At 40.2% G+C, this 12,954-nt stretch overlaps 1 protein-coding gene across 2 annotated transcripts in view; it reads left to right on the top strand.

Annotated features, from left to right (window-relative positions):
* PRKD1 (protein kinase D1) overlaps window positions 1–12,401 on the top strand; it is a 175,456-nt gene extending 163,055 nt beyond the window's left edge. For both annotated transcript variants that reach the window (XM_027767664.1, XM_027767665.1), the window contains 2 exons: window positions 10,536–10,621; window positions 11,449–12,401. In XM_027767664.1, coding sequence (XP_027623465.1) covers window positions 10,536–10,621; window positions 11,449–11,667 — 305 coding nt within the window. In that variant the 3' untranslated portion in view covers window positions 11,668–12,401. The remainder of the gene's footprint in view (window positions 1–10,535; window positions 10,622–11,448) is intronic.
* The last annotated feature ends 553 nt before the right edge of the window (window positions 12,402–12,954 follow it).

Genomic DNA, 12,954 nt, shown 5'->3' on the forward strand with positions numbered 1-12,954 from the left:
CTGGGCACTTTTTCATCAATCTCCTTTTCTGAGGGTTTAAGAGTAAGACCTAAATAGAAAACTTAATTCCGTGTGTCTCTGTCGAATGTTATCTTAACAGTATGGCCTGCTCCTCTGCCTGTAGTTATTTTGGAAGTAATTTGTGTAATCCAGCTTGTTTACTGTGACTGTCAGCATCTTCTGAGCAGAAATTATCCTGTAACCATTCTTTTTTTTTTTTTTTAAATTTGCTACAGGGTACATGTGCTCACAAAAGAGAGAGGGAGGAAAGTGAGAATTCATCCCCTGGGTGGATGGTCACGTCGCAATCCCTTTTCCTCCATTCTCCTAGGGTGATTTTTGGCATGAACGCATGCACCCAAGCATGTTTTTCAAGCTGCCAGGTCCAGGACTTAAACTGCACAGTTGGCCATCCTCACCACCCTGCCACCTGCTGGGCCCAATCCTGAAACCATTCTATGTCTTCATTCCAGAATACTAAACACCATGGAGATGAGGACAGAGAGCTTTCTCTGTATTTAGATATCTTTCCCTGTGTTTATATCCACTAAGGGCCCTGTGGGCAATATTAAGCCAGTAGATGGCATAATCACTGTACTCCCCTCTGGTCAACTGTGGTTTGATTTCCAGACTCAGAGGTTTAATCCTCAGGCCAGATGTGTGTGCGTGTGTGCCCAAGATCCTGAGAGGAAAATGGAGGAGAAGGGATTGTGGTGTGGCATTGCTTTCTGTCTCTCTGTCTCTCTGGTGAGCGCATGCACTTATAGCAAAAATATCTCAAAAAGATAAATAAATAAGCTAGTTATTAACCACTGCTAGTGTTTCATACCTCTAATCTCATGCTACTCAAAGTGTGGTCCAAAGACCGAAACTATTGGCATGGCCTGAAGTCATTAAAAATGCACAGTTCCCCCACCGGCGTTCCTAGTCAGAACCTTCAGTCTAAAGTCCCAGGACAATCATTCATGTGTCTGAGAAGCAGTGCCTAGCACAGACATACTCAGGTCTACCTGCACATATTAGAAACATTCATGTCACTTTTAGAAAAACCGGTACCTGGAAGCTTCTCTCCTACAGATCTTCACTGAACCTTTGGTTTGAGTATCAGAATTTAAAAATAAAACTCTCCAAAGGAGTTTAATGTGCAGTGGAAATGAAATAAACAAAAGGTGTGATACATGCATCATCAGAATAATGCAGATATATTTTTATTTCTGTTTTAAGTTTGAATCAGTGAGGCATCAGTTCTGTAGATGCTGTTTGTGCGTGTTTTAACAATTTATGATTTTCAAGATTGTGTCATTAGTCTTTAGAAGGAAATTAAATTGAATGTAAAGCAAAGGTGTAACCATTGATGGAATAGCTTTCCACAGGAGAGAGAACCGAAATAGGAAAGGCACCGGCTTGAGTCTCCGAAGGTCTTGCACTTCATTGGATTCCGGTAATTGCCTCAGGAACTAGTGAGATGATGATTTCCAGTGGCCTTGTTTGCTGCTGGCAGCCTCTGGTTTCAGCCCCTGAGAGGAGCGTCCCAGTTAGTGTTGCCGGGCAACAGCATGCTGGGTTGAGAGCTGGAATGTGAAGGGTTGCAAAACGATTTTTAAAATAAACACACAACTTACCATCAGCATGAAGCAAACCAAAAGCAGAGAAGTACTAAGCACTACACCGTGACAGGCAGGGATGCAGAATTGGGGGGAAAAAAGAAAAGGTAAGGAGCCTAGAGGTAGATTGTTGATGGCTCCATCACCCAGAGGGTAATCTGGTTTCTCATTGGAAAATATGTCCCTAAATGGTCTGGAGTGAAGAGCTGACAGGATGGGAAAATAAATCAATAAATAATACTGTGCCTGGACAAAAAAAAGTCCGGCTTGCAGTTTTACAGGTAAAAGAATCATGATTTGAATTGTAGGTATTTTCAACATCATTCTGATTTTCTGATAGAAGTCACTGATCCTGTAATCTGTTATATTTTGTACGGTTGTAATGTCCTATCATTTAGGAATATTTCTAGCCAAAATATACAAATCAATACAGGTATTGAAACTTAGAGCTGGGACTAGCAGGTGGCGTAATGGTTAAGGCACTGGACTCCCACATGGCCGACTGTGGTTCGAGTCCTGGACCTGGCAGCTTGAAAATCATGTGTGCTAGGACCAGCAGTTAGCGTAATGGCTATGTTGCTGGACTCCCATGTAGTCAACTGCGGTTCGAGTTCCGGACCCTGTGGCTTAAAACTCACGCATGTGCGTGCCCAAAATCTTGAGAGGAGAATGGAGGAGAAGGGATTGCGGTGTGGCCATCCCCCTTGGGGGGGGGTGATTTCTCACTCTCTGTCTCTCTGTCTGGCGAGCGCATGCGCCCTATAGCAAAAACCTACCCCCCCCCCAAAAAAAAGGGAAATCATGTGTGCATGGGTCCCAAAAATTTCCAGGAGGAGAGTGGAGAGGAAGGGATTGTGGCTTGACTATTCCCTCTGGGGGGTGGTATCTCACTTTCTCTCTCATTGTCTTTCTCCTCTCCAGCGACCGCACATACCCTATGGCAAAAAATCGTATAAATTAATTAATTATAAAATTATATCTGAGAAAAAGGCCATTTCATTTTTATTTTTGTAGAGAAAAATTTTTGCTCTAGGGCATATGTGCTCACCAGAGAGAGAGAGAAAGTGAAAAGTCTCCCCCTGAGCAGATGGGCATACCACAATCCCTCTCCTCCATTTTCTTCTCGGGATCTTGGGCTCACATGCATGTGTGCCCAACGTGATTTTCAAGCCACTGGGTCCAGGACTTGAACCATGGTTGAACACAAGGGAGCTCAGTGCCTCAACCACCACACCACCTGATGGCCCCAGCCATTAATGTTTTTAATTAATGTATTCAGTCTATGAAATACTAGTTAGTTAATATTTTTCTAATGCATTCATGTTTGGATGCATTTTATTTTAAGGATGTAAAAACTTGTATGTAAAAATAGATACTGAATCTGTGTGACCTTAAAAAGTTAAAATCAGTTGAGGAAAGAGGAGAGCGGTACTGGCCTGTATTAAAATAATAGCAGGTAATTATTGAAGAAGGCATTATCTAAAAAGTATTCAGATGTGTCCAGTTACAATCTTGTTTTAGGATTTACTCAAGCTTTGGATACCTTTCAGTTTAGATACAGCAATGGTACATGCAAAGATACCTTCTACATACACAGAGGCTGTTGTGATCATGCACTTGGTAATCCCTCTGCAGTAGAAAAGGACTGCAAAATAGTTTGCTGTTTCAAAAGTAATCCTGTATTTTGATACCAGAAGAAAGTGAAATCTATGCAATTATACTTTGAGGGAATGTTTCTATTTCTTTTAAGAATTATTTCATTGTATTTATTATTATTATTATTATTTTAATTTGTTATAGGACATGTGTGCTCACCAGTGAGAGACAGAGAGAAAGAGAGAAAGTGAGAAAGCAAAAGCCAGGACCCGAAGGAACTGTAGACATCCATGTGGGAGTCCAGCTCCTTAACCAACACGCCACCTGCTGGCCCTCAGGGAAAATTTTTTTTTTTTTTTATATGAAAACATGATGGCCTTGCTGTATGTGTCATTTTATTGAGTCTTTGTCCAGGCACCCTCATTCATTAGCAGATAGGCTGCTTTAAAACCCTCAGCTCTCTAGCAACTGCTGAAAATCCTATTCTGCTAAAAGATCCTATTTGATAAAACTTTCTCTTCATTTTCCTGACATTTTGGTCTCTTAATGATGGAGCAAGGAGAAAATTTTCTGTGTAAGAACTCAGGAGGAAAATAGCTATGTTTGGCAAGAATTTATTATAGCAAAAAGGAAACATTAGACTAAATGTAGATTTTTTTTTTCTGTAATGTATAGGAAATAGTGTGATCATGGTTAGAGACACTTTAGAAAGCATGAAACTGCGGGGACCAGCAGGTGGTGTAATGATTACATCGCTGGACTCCCATATAGTCCACCAGAGTTCAAGTCCTTGACTGAGCGACTTAAACTCTCTCTGGGCACATGTGTGTGCATGCCCAAGATTCTGAGAGGAGAATAAAGGAGAAAGGATTGAGGTGTGGCCATTCCCCTAGGGAGTGATTTCTCACTTTCTGTCTCTCTGTCTCTCTCTGTCTTTCCTGTCTGTGCTCATGCCCTATAGCAAAAACCTCTCTCAAAATAAAGAAAGAAAGAAAGAAAGCATAAAACTACTCATGAGGGGACATGAAGGGAACAATTTTTAAATTGAAATTTGAACCATATAGTTGTTTAACATTCTGCAATAAGAAAGGAAAAGGAAAGACTTCCTGCATTTCCCTGATGTGGCTATTTCAGAAAGCATAGATTTAAGACAATTGATAACAATATGGAAGGAGGAGATTGCGCTTTAGGGTGAATGACAACAAAATTCTCAGAATAATATTAGAAAGGTGACTCAGAATAAATGAGTTAGTATAACTAGAAAAGAGTTCTACTACTCTTTGAAAAAGTAGATGTCATAATTACCGCAAAGAGAAGGAGAAATGAACCGCTTCCTGTTTTCTCAGGAAGAAAAAGGTGGGGGGAAATATCTTCAACTAAGAGAACAAGGAGAGGAGGGTATGAAAAAAAGAGAGTAGTGGATTCTCATTTCTTGCCCTGGCCCATCTTTAGTTGTTTAAAATGGCGAATGCTTATTGCCCCCAAACCACTGAGAGACCAGCTTGGAGTTGAATGTTCCTCACCCCATCAAGTTTGGGTGTTTGGATATAGTCTTTGCTGTTTGTTTTTTTATTCTTTTTTTTTTTTTTTCTTTTTTTGAGAGGTTTTTGCTATAGGGCACGTGCACTCGCCAGAGAGACAGGAACATGAGAAATCAACCCCCCGGGGAGATGGCCCACCACAATCCCTTCTCCATTCTCCTCTTGGGATCTTGGGCACGCACGCATGCGCACCCAGTGTGAGTTTAAGCCACCGGGCCCGGGACTCAAACCACAGTCGACTACATGGGAGTCCAGCAACATAGCAGTTACGCCAACTGCTAGTCCCAGTCTTTGCTATTTTTATGGAAGGAGGTACGAGGTGCCAAGAATTTCTAAAGAATTTTCTTCTTCCACAAGTGTCCCTCTCTCCTGGGCTCCAGATCACGGCGCAATCCCAGGTGGCCTGGCATTTCTATATCCTCTGCCCCGGCTGTCTGCTTTCTCAGCCAGCCGCTCTCCCACCCACAGTTACATTTTGCTGCAGTCCTCTTTTTTTCTTCCTATTTCCCACAGCCAGTTCATAGTCCCCTTTGCCTTTCCTTTGTTTTTTAGAGGAGTTCACCAAATGGATGGCCCAATTTTATATCTGTCTTCTTCATTTTCTCTCCCCAACAGTTCCAAAGGCCTGGCGGTAGGCCATTTCCTTTAACTCATAATTATGAATTTTGATTTCAGTTTTGGAACAGGAGTTGAGAATTCATTTTTTTTTTTGGCGGGGGTATAGGGGTTGTTGACTCTCTTGTGGGACTGATTGACTGTCTAGTTTTACTAGTCTGAATCCTCTTCATTTCTGGTTCACCTTTCCCTTGTCTTGAATCCTTCACACTTGATGAATCACACATAGCAGTCTCAGCTGGGAGCTGGCACTTGAGGGAAAATAGAAATATCACAAGAGGGTTCTCAAGAAATGAATAAATGTTTAGAACAGGACATATTGCACTCTGAAGAACCAAGATATTTAAGACAGGCCAGAGTTATCTGAATTTCTAAAAGGCAGAAAAAATAGACTCTGAAATCATTGAAAAAGAAACTTAGTGCTTATCCCTGACAAAATATTAGAATGAACGATTGTATAGAAAGTGTGCAAGCTTATTGTTTTTAGAGGTTTTGGCCTTAGGGTGTGTACACTTGGCAGCGAGAGAGACACAGTGAGAGGGAAAGTGAGAAATCACTGGCCGTACCCGATGGCCATGCCGCAATCCCTTCTCCTCCATTCTCTTCCCAGGATCTTAGGAATGCATGCACTTGCACCCAGAGTGAGTTTAAAGTTGGTGGATCATGAACTCGAACTGTGGTCGAGGATGTGGGAGTCCAGTGATGTAACTGCTATGCTATCTGCTGTTCCCAAATTTGCAAATAAATCCCAGTCCTTATAAGGAAATGACTAAAAGTCAGTATTAGTCAATACGATTCCTTATAATACATGGTTACAGAATAACTGCACTTTCTTTTTGAGCAGGTTTCCAGACTGGTAGAAGGGGAAAAATCAAAGACTAAGTTGTCTTCACTATAACAAAGCAGTTAGAAAACACCTACAATGTCCTTTGGAGGAGAGGATAAAAATATGGACCGAATGGGAATACTCCTAGGAAGAAGTATCGATTGTGTATAATCCTTGCTCAAAGAATAACTAATGACCACGGTAGCTGAGGGTATGATCTGTAATGAGTTAGTAAGCCCTGCACTTTCCTGAAAAAGGATCTAGTATTTGATTAATACATAGCAAAAAGGCTTATTCAGTTTCTATGTGGCAGAATACTGGAAGAATTAGGAGGAGATCATATCATGTTGACAAAGTTTTTGATTGCACAAATATGAAGCTACAATCACAAAGATACACACACACACACACACACACACACACACCTCTGTATTTAAGCCCATAAATATGTGGTAGAAGCAAAACTAAGGAGAATTTACTTAGTCCACTTTGACATCATTTGATAATGATAATAATAATAATAATAATGGGTCAGTGGCATGCTGTAGTGACTGAATGGCATAATGTTTAAGAGCAAGGCTTTGGAACTTAGATATCCCTAAGTTGTTTGTCCCCTATTGTCTAGAAGCTGACTTTGTCTAATCACATGTCCCCTTTTTTTGAGAGAGAGATTTTGCTATAAGGTGTGTGTGCTCACCAGAGAGACAGAGAGAAAGAGAGAAATCACCCCCCAAGGGGGATGGCCATGCCACAATCCCTTCTCCTCCATTCTCCTCTCAGGATCTTGGGCAGGCATGCACACCACCCAGCGTGAATTTTAAGTCACCGAGTCCAGGACTTGAAGAGTGTTCCACTATGTGGGAGTTCAGCTACGTAACCATTATGCCATCTGCTGGCCCCCACATGTCCTTTTGAAGCTTCAAATTTTCCTTTTATATACAATAAACATTAAAATAACTACTTTCATGGGGTTGTTATGGGACTACCTAAGAATATAAATGTAAATTATTAAAAAAGGATGAAAAACTCTTAATCCTAAACCGTATGAATAAGACCTATGTACATAAATGAATTTGGCAGTTAATGTCAAAGAAAATTATGGTCAATAATGAACTGAATTTTAACAAGGACATTGAAAAAAAAATCTAGTGAATGTTAAAACAGGGTGTACAGGAAGACTGAGGAGTCTGAAAGACAACTGACAATTGTAGAAGGTGAGGGTAAGAAGAATTGCAGTCTCCAAAAACCTGAAGAACTGTCATACAGAATAGAGTCTAGCTCTCCATTGCATCTGGAAAATAAATAAGACTAATAAGAGTATGTTATAAAAAGAAGACATTTTTAGTAGTATATTAATTAAAAATCAAAGAGTCTAAATGGTGCTTTTTGTCATACATCTGAGGGATAAGGGCATGCATGTGCATGTTTTGACTTTGCAACTAGATTGAAGTTTTGGGGGGGCAGGGCTTTATCAGTTTTCGTATTTCTTAAGTAATTGCCAACAGTTACATACTTTGGGAAGATTTGGTGAATGAACAGGTTCTTCACATGTAGGTATCAAACATTCATTTATTTGGATATTGTATCACTCTAGATGTGGCCAATGAAGACAACATTATAAAAGAAAAAATAACTTGAGGCTCTCAGAGAGTGAGTTGAGTAAAAGGCATGTTGGACAGTATAGTTAAGGCTGTGTTATATGAGACTTGAGCGACACACAGGATGTTTTAAGAATTCCAGAAATGGTTACAAGAAGAATGGAACTTCCCTCATACTAACGATGGACCTGTATTTTCTCATTAATGCCAGAGGCCTAACATGAAGCTACAGGTTCTAACATTTCATAATTATTTCTATTTTCTGCTGCCAAGAGCCACAAAACATATTTACACACACACGCATGCACACTCACATTCACACATTTCCCCTCTAACTCTCTTATACCGTAACCACTTTCTCCTGGAGGTACTAGTTATTGCTGTGCGGTGTTATTCAGGCCACTTGGCTACTGTGGTGTAGTCAGCATCTTCACATATCCCGTCCCCTTCAGATGCTTCGAACTTCTCTGGCAGTACTTTCCTCCCCATTAGGCAGAGCGATTCACTGTTGGGGACCATTTGGGCACAAACTAGACCTTTTGTTGAGTTACTGTACTCCTACCTTCCTAATTATAGAATTCAAAGCAGAATGAGTGAATTAATAATGTGTATTTATTCCCCACAGTGTCTGGGGCAGTGTAATGCTGCAGCATGCTTCCAGGAGCACATAAGCTCGCCCTTCACCCCTCATCCTCCATTTTTGCTGTGTGACTTCACAGCAGCAAGAATGGAAGGTGCACTTTACTCACCAGTGAGTAAATCATGTGAATGGATGTTTTAATGCCCATGGCCAATACACAGTTCACTGAGAGGAGTATACTTTCAAAAGCTCTCTGAGAACACATGCCTGGACTTTGAAACTGTACTAAGTACTACATTTCCTCAGGTATCCTAGCTAGGCAGCAGTGTGTAGGCATAGACCACATTTAAATGTGTGCTCTTGCATTTTTTTGTTTTTTTTTGGAGAGGTTTTTGCTATAGGGTGTGTGCGCTCGCCAGACAGACAGAGACAGACAGAGAGACAGAAAGCGACAAATCACCCCCCCAGGGGGGATGGCCACGCTGCAATCCCTTCTCCTCCATTCTCCTCTCAGGATCTTGGGCATGCACGCACACGCACCCGGCATGAATTTTAAGCCACCGGGTCCGGGACGCAAACCACTGTCAACTATGTGGGAGTCCAGCGACATAGCCATTACGCTAACTGCTGGTCCCTGCTCTTGCATTTTAATTGCTCCAGTCAAAGATTCTTTGGTGTTTGACTCTGTAGTCCTTCGGTGTGGGCAAATACATATAGTATTATTAACACTAGAGAAACATAACCACTTGTCTTTGCTGATAATTTGAAGCTTCTGGTTCATTCCGATTGAATGAAGTGATCTTGGTTCCTGTGGACTTGTGTGACAGTCTGTTTTCAGGCTTATGTACACCAGGCAACAGAGCCAAAGCTGCCTGATTCAGGACTTGGTGTCTGGGGAGTTCATTCTCATTTTGTTTTTATCAGCTACTTATTTAATTATGATTATTGATAGAAAGATCCATCTCTCAGACATAAGCCCAGGATAGGTCAAGGGTGAGAATTAACTCTGAAATGTAGATGCTTTCATTAGTTTGGCAGATTTTGCTATGCTCTTTTGGGGAAGAAAAAGCTAAAATGAAAGAAGAAACTATTGAAGTTATTACAAGGATGAGTAAGAAGTGTAAGGTAACGACTTCAGTAAATAATGAATTATTAATAGTGTAAGCCAAAAAGATAATTCTCAGGAAAGGTGGGAACTCTATCATATGTTGGATGCTCTTAGACAAGATAACATCAGAATCACTTTTTCTCTCAGACTCATAAGAGCAGAGAAACAGGCTGGATGGACTGCGGTTCAAACCCTCGAACAACAACTCCTGGCACATAGGTTTCTTTCCTGTCTTACTCTAGGAACTCATAAGTCCAAAGTATTTATTTTTTAAAACATTATGAGATATAACCCATGTTATTTTCTTTTCATGTAAATATACATTTATTTCATGTAAATGTGGTGTCCAGATATCTGTCATTTAATTCACTATTATTAAGCGCATTATGTATATTCAAACATTAAACATATTTCACAACACAATTAGTAAATGTTTTCTTTTGAATATTATTTTTATCCTGCCATTCATGCAACACATATTTCAATAATGTTTATGTGTATGTAAGCAAAATTTTTATCCTAAAAAAGTATTAAAAGAATATCAAATTCAGTTATGCTTGTGATAGGTTCTAATACTCTATTCCTCCACAGTTACTTCCAACCTCATTATTTTAACATCTAGAACGACACAAGGGAAAGTTTTAGGATTCTCAAGATGATTTTTTTTTTTTTTAATTCTAGTGCCTTTTACAGTTACGGTGCAATTAGCTATGTAAATAGCAAATGTGAAATAAATTCTACGGCTGGCCCTGTGGCCTAGTGGTTAAGGGAACCAGATTCCAGACAGTCAATCATGGTTTGGATCCTGGCCCTGGCAACTTGAAAAACAAACTGGACACATGTGCGTGTGTGCCCCAAATCCCAAATGATGGAGAAATGGAGAAGAGATTGTGGCATGACCCTGCCCCATTAAGGGGTACTTTCACTATATATGTATCTTTCTCTGCTGCTCTCTGACAAGTGCACATACCTTCTTGCAATTTAAATTAAAAAAAAAACTATAAATGGATTATGCGTGTTTCAGATTTGTCATCTATTTTCACTAATAATTAAATTTCTTTTACCAGCCATTGATCTTATCAATAACTTGCTGCAAGTAAAAATGAGAAAGCGGTATAGCGTGGATAAAACCTTGAGTCACCCTTGGCTACAGGTAAAAAACTCAATCACTGTTTTTTGTTTTTCTGCTGGGTGAGATTCTAAATATTTGTAATATTTTGATATTAATGTAGAAATCTTTTGTCATATCTTTAAAGGTTTAATTATTCTAATATCAATTTGTCAAAATCCATGCAACTTAAGATTTAATAGCAGTTTATTGTTTTTAAACCTCCCTCTAATAGGAAAATTTGACAGGGGAGACACACACACACACACACATACCCTAAAATAAAAAAAATATAAAAATAAGGGATCATAACAGCACTCAGAGGACCAGATTTGAAAAGCATCTGCATGCATAATCCTGATAAATGTCCAAATAGGTGCCCATCTGGCCATGCACTGTAGTTGCTTGGAGGCTATATTTTTACATCCTAAGCTATTATGCGTGGAATGCATAATAAATCCATGGCAGATGTAAAGTTTATGCATGTGCTTGTGTTCTTTTAAATAATTGTTATTTGCACATTGAACTTAGAGTTTAGATAAAGGATACTCTGAGATACTGAAATGTGATTTGTAGGCTTCACATTTCTAAGAAGAGCAACCTTCCTAATTGTTTGGCTGCAAGCATTAATTGTCCATACTTTGATCCATGGTAGCATATAAACAGGATAGATTTGCAAAGGTCTGGCAAATACCGGCAAATAGGATAGCTTTGGTACTGATACCGTCACTGAGGGATGCACGACGAGAGATGCAGCTCTGTTACAGTGTAAGGGAGAGGGTGACTCAGACATCGCGGGAACTGACAGCGTATGAAACAGCATGTCGAGCTGTAATGATCTCTGTAGTAATATTTTGGAATTTCTTCTTCAGGACTATCAGACCTGGTTAGACTTACGAGAGCTGGAATGCAAAATTGGGGAACGCTATATCACCCATGAAAGTGATGACTCGAGGTGGGAACAGCACGCAGGCGAGCAGGGGCTGCAGTACCCCGCACACCTGATCAATCTGAGTGCTAGCCACGGTGACAGTCCTGAGACCGAAGAGACAGAGATGAAAGCCCTCAGCGAGCGTGTCAGCATCCTCTGAGTTCCATCCCTTATAATCTGTCAAAACACTGTGGAATTAATAAATACATACGGTCAGGTTTAACATTTGCCTTGCAGAACTGCCATTATTTTCTGTCAGATGAGAACAAAGCTGTTAAACTGTTAGCACTGTTGATGTATCTGAGTTGCCAAGACAAATCAACAGAAGCATTTGTATTTTGTGTGACCAACTGTGTTGTATTAACAAAAGTTCCCTGAAACACTAAACTTGTTATTGTGAATGATTCATGTTATATTTAATGCATTAAACCTGTCTCCACTGTGCCTTTGCAAATCGGTGTTTTTCTTACTGGAGCCTCATTTGGGTAAAAGACAGAACCTGTCCCTGAAGTAGTTCCATTTGCTGTGTCTCACTGGTGGTGTAATTGTAAGCAAACTCTTGAAGAGTAAAAAATTACCAGTGTTCTATGAACAACTCCAAAACTCACATGGAAGAAAATGAATGATGGGGGAAGGGAGGAAAATAAATCCCAAGATACGGATGCATGAAAGAGTTCTACTGTATAGTTTCCAATCCTTTGCCTGCCTGGTGTACCTCCGTATATTTAAACTCAAGTACACGCACCCAGGCATGCAAGGCCTACTGCTCTTAAGCCTAAATGCCTTAGAAATGTAAACTGCCATGTATAACAGATATGTTTCCCCCTTTCTTACAATAGCCTGCTGTATTATGGAAAATCAGCAGCTGAGCAGCCTTTTGCTTTTGTGTATTTTCAATAATAACAAATAAATATTCTTGTCAAAATACGTGTACCTCTGATTGAATTATTTCTCATTTAGAGTCCACACTAGTGTTTTCAGGCCATTAGGAACAGAGGTAAAAGCAAAGGAAAAAATGTCTCATAGAGTTTAGCCTTATCTCCTTTGGAAAGGGTAAAAGTATGCTTCAAAGTGTAGCAAAAATCTTTTTTTTTTTTTTTTATGGTACTGTGTGCTTGTTGGAGAGAGATGGAGAGAGACAGAGAGAGGAAAAGTGAGAAATTGCCCCCTGGGAGGAGAGACATGCTGCAACCCCTTCTCCATTATCCTCTCAGTTTTGGGGTCATGCATGTACAGGTGCCCAGTGTGATTTTCAAGCCACCAGGTCTGGGACTTGAACAGCAATCAGCCATGTGAGAGTTCAGAGCCCCAACCACTACACCACCTGCTGGCCCCAGAATAGTGAAGTCTTTCTGTCTTGCAAGTAATTTCATTTCCAATAGAAAAGAAGGCTTTCCATTGAAAAAATGACCAAAGCCAAACAGGACACTGGGCCACACAGGGAGGA

The sequence above is a fragment of the Tupaia chinensis genome, unplaced genomic scaffold, assembly GCF_000334495.1.
Source record: "Tupaia chinensis unplaced genomic scaffold, TupChi_1.0 Scaffold144353_1, whole genome shotgun sequence".
In the NCBI taxonomy this organism is placed as follows: Eukaryota; Metazoa; Chordata; class Mammalia; order Scandentia; family Tupaiidae; genus Tupaia; species Tupaia belangeri.